A 5,914-nucleotide genomic window follows, 5' to 3' on the forward strand; every position below is an offset into this window, starting at 1 on the left:
ACATAGGTTGCTACTTTGAAAGAGGCATTTTATCATTTATCATTTATTAGTGGAGTATTGCATCATTGGTAGATATAGTCAACATAGGGTCAACCTTATGCCTTAATTATTTAATTAGCAGCAGTTTCCCTTGTATCATTAAATAAATAAATAAAAGGCAACTTAATTTGACCTTCATTCTTCACTTGCACAGTTCCACTCTTCAGAGAAATAAATAAATAAAAAGCTTATTTTTGACATGGTCATCACTTAAAAGTTAAATAACAAATTATTTAGTATTTAAATCTTTTCTGTCATAAATTTTATATACATCGACAAAGAAAATAAAATAATATGAACTAGTTAATTCGTTAATTTAACTGACACCTGTGCAAACCGGAGGATACGTCGCTCAAACCAACCGGAGAACAACCGCACAAAATCCTGCCCATGGGATTATCTCCCACTCTCTCTGGCAGCGGGACCCACTCCCACTCATCCATAATCCCGTTCCTTCCCATATCAAAACGCACCACGCCGTTTCGCATCTCCAACGGATTGCACACATACCCACCATTCTCTGTTCCGCACACATCCACCGAATAATCAAGCCACGTGTCGTCATGTCCCTTGTCCGATGGAAACAACCGATCCACCATCTCTCTTGGCATCTCCTCAAATTCGCTATCCACCACCAACAGATTGTCCCCCTCCACCTCCCAAAATCTCACCTTGACCCATCCGCCATGGCCATGCTCTCCTCCTGATAATCTCCCCACACCAACCAACAACAGCTTCTTCTCATTGGTACCATTTGTGATAGCCCATGCTGTTACAGCTGGATCAAGCCTCAGCTGACGTGTGGGCCCCCATCTTTTACTCTCTGGATCGAACCAGCTGAGCCACCCGGTCTTCCTCTCAATGATGTACAGTCTCTTACTAGTTGCTACAATGGATAGCCACGTAGCGGATGTCGACCCTTCATATACTACAGGCATTAGCTCGGCTGATTTCCAGTTTCCTGTTTGCTTGTCATAGATCTCCACAGAACCCTCCTCTTCATAGTCGCGCTCAATGGAACAACACTCTCCTCCAACTACGAGCACCCAACGGCCCACTTCTGCTACCACCGGATCCAGCCGAAACTTCCTCGGTGCCTTTGTGTCATGTTCCCACCTCGCACCGAATGGATCTTTCGAGATTGCCTGATCAAGAGAAACATGTACACTGCAAGGTTAGGTAGGTTAGTCTTCAATGTTGGCTGGTCATTTTTAATTAAACGTTTTATTTCTTGGGAAAAAAAAAAAAAAACGCTGTTGCCTGTTTCATTGCCATATCCAATCCAAATTGATAAAAATTATTCAACTCGCCGTTGCCGGGGATCGAACCCGGGTCACCCGCGTGACAGGCGGGAATACTCACCACTATACTACAACGACTTTATTGGTCTATTTTATGACCGTGACATTATCAATACATGTTGACCCTCAGTATGTGATAAATTAATTATTAACAAAATTAATGGGAAATCATTTCCTCCACCTTAGCTAACTTATTATCAAATTAATGCAACAGTTTTATCAAATCATGAATTAGGCCATCAAAATGTGTCATGTTTCAAGAAAATTAACTGAAGATGAATCAATTAATGAATTAATTACCATCTTCCGAAACAACAGGGAGTACAACCGGTCTCCTTTGGAGCATCGCAGGAAGCATGGGCCGACCATTTCGAATGGCCTCTCCGAAATGGAATGCCGAATGATGGAGAGCCAGGAGCGGGAGTAAGGGTCCCAGGCGTGAATAGAGAAGGCCGACGTCAATCTCGGGCTGCACAGGTCACGCAGGATCAACCATGGGCGTTGGCATGGCCGATACAACAATGAAGAATGCACAGCTCGGCACCACTCACGGGAAACCAACGAGGCCGAGAGTAGGTCGATAATCGGCACGTGCATCGCCACCTCCTCGAGCATGTCGCCGTGCAAGTTGACCCATAATTGCAATTGCTGGTGCATCTTTTGCTCTTCATCTCCCATGTCAGTCGCTTCCTTCCCTTATATTTCCTGTAACAATTAATTGGTCTATTTCTTCCGGATTGAATGTTTGTTATTTATATATATATATGAGAGAAAATGCTCAATAACAATAGAGGGAAATGGTTAATCAAAACTATGGTTGGGGATTGGGGGGGGCAATAAACCAGCAAAACATGGTTCAGGTATATTTAATTATTATTTCTTTTGGAAAGATTTTACCAGAACATTGTATTGAACTATTGATTACATCAAACTTAATTAATTAATCCACTGATTACAATTATATTATTTTATGGTCTGCAATCTAAGCCCGACGGTGGCGCCAATTGATCCAGTCGGGGCATCCAATAAAAATGAAATTTGTAGTTATACAGAATAAAGGAGGCTCCAAGAAAAAGCCTTAAAATTAATTCTGTTTTAGAATGAGATCATTTATGAAGTTTTCGAGAAAAAAGTTTGTTATTTATGTCTTGCGTATTTACCCATAATTAATTGAATTTGAATCTTCCGAGTTAACTCAAATTTTGAGGTAAGATCTTAACCGTTCAATTTAAATCCGCACTAATATTAAAGTGCCCGGTGCATTATAGGCGTGTGATAGATTGGCCCGAATTATGATCGCACGGTATGAAAGTTAACTTAAACGGTACATTAATGCAGAGGATTCGGATTCTAATTAAATAATCTGCGTGTACTGACTACTGACATTTTATTATAAGTCATAATTAAATATAATTTTTTTGTAATTAAAGTCATTTGATATATAATAAAATTGTGGAGGAGGATTACATATTTACATACTTACATAACAGCCCCTGGTTTTTAGTACCCGTTTGTACAAGGGAAGGGAACCCATAGATTTGTTGTTTGGGTCCTTATTTTTAAGTTATAAAAATACTACGTACCCAATCTACCCATATAGTGGCACTGGCTTGCGTATGCAACTAAAAACTATATAAATATCATTGGTTGGGTTTGATGGATAGCGTTTCCGTTTCTAGAAGTTGGATAATCTTAGTGTGGTCCCTTTTTTTTTTTTTATAGTTTGTGTTAATTTGAGATAGTTAACTAGGATTTTTTTTTTTTTCTTTTTCTATTTGTTTTCCTTTTTTTTTTGTGAGCTGTTGAGGGTTGCAACTTGAACCAGATGGGCTTTAAGTATATTTTTCATATATTGTTGGGCTGGGTTTTGTGTTTCAGTAGGCCCAAATAAATTAATTTATACAAGCGTAATCACACAACAACTGACAATCAAAATTTTAGCAAAAACTCCCAAAAGAACCACCAAATGCATTTTTCTTATATTAAAACACTCAAAGTCATAATTATTTTGGGTACATTGAAACAACATGACATATAATGCTTGATTTCATTAATCAAATACATATTGAAGAGGCACTCGATATGTTGAATCAAAATAGCAGATCGGATACTGGTGCTAGTGCTGGTGCAGGTGCAGGTGCAGGTGCCATGGGGCATAGTAACCATGGGTTACCAGAAAGGCATGTGTTGTTCTCGAAAACCGTAGCACTGTATCGACACATGTTACCACCCTGAGGTAACTCCCCACAGAGCCTGTTGAATGACATATTTACATCTGACAACCCAGCAGCTGTTGCAAATGACTCAGGCACTTTCCCATATATTTTATTGTGGTTTATATCAAACCGGGATAAATCATCTGAGAATTCTACGGGGCTCAGATCAAACTCGAATTCATTATTAGCCAGAATAAGGATATATGTTGTCTTTTGCTTACCCAGTAAAAAAGAAGCATCGCCACTGAGTCGGTTGTATGACAAGTTAATCAGAAAGAAATCTACCCATCCGTAACATTTTGGTAGTTCGCCAGTTAAGTTATTGTATGAAAGTATAAGTATAGGAGATGAACCATGAACAATATCAGGTGGTATGGTACCTGTGAGGTAATTTGATGAAAGGTCCAAGTAGGTTAAGTTCGGTAAGGTAGAGAGAGATGATGGAATGGTACCAGATAACTGGTTACCAGAAAGAATGATTTCTGAGATATTGGTATGGTTGTAAAAATTGGGCACAGAGCCAGAGAGAGATGTCGATGATATGATAAGTGTCTGAAGATTGAAGAGTTTGGTAATACAGGAAGGAATTTCACCATAAAGCCCTGTCATACCACCAATAATAAAGCTCTCTAGTTCCGTTAAACCGCAAACAGCATCTGGAAAGGGGGCAGTGATGTTAAAGATTTCCAAAACGAGAATGCTTACACGATCTGTGTTGGTACATTCTGTATTTACAAAGCCCGATGATGTACTGATTGTGGTATTACAATAATTGAAGCCTTGGATCCAGCCTTGGAGAATGTCAGGGTTGCCTAGCTGCTGCTTGATTTTGAGGAGCACAATTTCATCATCTTTAGTAGATAACACGGAGGAGGTGAAAGAAAGAAGGAACAACAAGAAGAAAATGGTAGACATTTATATTTCTATTTTTGTTCTTTTGAGTTTCTGAATGCATGTTGTTTTAGAAGAGGTTGAAATTTATATATATATATAGTGGGGGAATCGCCAACTATTTGTTTTTTAAATGGTGCATTTATTTATTTTCATATTTAAATTGTATGAATATCGATCAATGCACAAGATAAGAGTAATAATGTGATGTTACGACTTTGCGAGAATCAATGCACTATCAGTTGGATTACTTGACGTGCAATTAATTCTACAATAGGTAGCTTAGTTCTAACTTAGTTTACTTTTCCTCAAGTGTGTTGTGGTGGACTCTTAAACGTCGAGCATTTGTGTTTTGCTCGTTATTAGCTTTCGACTTTTAATTTTGAGCTTGATATGGATATATGAAACGGGCATATGAATGCCTTCTATCGAAAAAAAAAACCAGAGAGAGAGAGAGAGAGTTAATTTGACTGAGGAAATACTATTCAACCTGTTTACAGTAAAATCCATACAGAGATCGATGTTTCAAGTGAAAAAACGAACTTATTGAACTTGATATGGATCATTAGCTTTTTACAATATACATACAGAAAGAGGGATATTGGCTAATTAAGTTCAGAGTGGTGTGGTCAAAGGTCTTGCAACTACAATTCTTTATAATTAATTAAGAGTGAGTCTATGGTACTATGCATATCACGGGTTATTACCGTGCTACGGCTCTATATTCGAGTTTTCAAATCCTAACGGTCGATCCGAACCGTTCATCTTGTTCTCCATATTAATATGTGTTTGGAGACCAAATTTTACATTTTTTGAAATTTGTTTACTATTTTTTTAGATATTTAGAAAATCACTTGATCTAAAAATTCTGGACCATCCAAAAACAGTGATTTTTAATAAATCTAAAAAAATAGTAAAACAATTTCAAAAAAAATGTAAAATTTGGTCTCCAAACACATATTAATATGGAGAACAAGATGAACGGTTCGGATCGACCATTAGGATTTGAAAACTCAAATATAGAGCCGTAGCACGGTGCCAAATTGTAATATGAATAGTACCATAGACTCACTCATTAATTAATATTAAACATAGATTAATAGTTATGAAAAATAAAATATTATTTAAGTAGTAAGCTATTTAATAGGAAGATACAAAAAAAATCTTCTTTTATTATTTGAATGCAATATAATAGGCTAATACTAAGAGAAAATGTAGAAATATTTGTCTTTCCTCCTAAATTCAAAAGGTTATTAAGGAAAAAACTAAAATCTTAAATCTTTTTAAACACTTGTGACATGTACTCTATCCGACCCCGGATCTGATAATTCACGAACAAGTTATGAATACTTATCTATCCGGAATCGAAATATTGGACCCAAAAAATCTAGATGTGGTATCTAGCTAGAACCCGATCCGATCCGGTTGAAAATAATAAGTATATGGATTAAAATTCGGACCCTAACA

The 5,914-nt window shown here is 37.3% G+C and overlaps 2 protein-coding genes and 1 non-coding gene across 3 annotated transcripts; all 3 read right to left on the bottom strand.

The window, feature by feature from the left end:
• Positions 1–301: 301 nt before the first annotated feature.
• Positions 302–2,018, bottom strand: LOC144563647 (F-box/kelch-repeat protein At1g23390-like). Its single transcript, XM_078313127.1, has 2 exons — positions 1,641–2,018; positions 302–1,184 (listed from the first exon to the last, which is right to left on the bottom strand). Exons 1-2 carry the CDS (start codon positions 2,016–2,018, stop codon positions 351–353), a joined length of 1,212 nt encoding a protein of 403 aa, XP_078169253.1. The 3' UTR covers positions 302–350.
• On the bottom strand, positions 1,347–1,418 carry TRNAD-GUC (transfer RNA aspartic acid (anticodon GUC)). Its single transcript has one exon. It is a non-coding gene; the product is annotated as a tRNA-Asp (tRNA).
• A 1,412-nt stretch (positions 2,019–3,430) lies between the features above and the next one.
• Positions 3,431–4,471, bottom strand: LOC144563648 (polygalacturonase inhibitor 2-like). Its single transcript, XM_078313129.1, has one exon. It carries the CDS (start codon positions 4,469–4,471, stop codon positions 3,431–3,433), a length of 1,041 nt encoding a protein of 346 aa, XP_078169255.1.
• Between the last annotated feature and the right edge of the window lie 1,443 nt (positions 4,472–5,914).

Source organism: Carex rostrata, chromosome 12 (genome assembly GCF_964058835.1).
Source record: "Carex rostrata chromosome 12, lpCarRost1.2, whole genome shotgun sequence".
Taxonomy (NCBI): Eukaryota; Viridiplantae; Streptophyta; class Magnoliopsida; order Poales; family Cyperaceae; genus Carex; species Carex rostrata.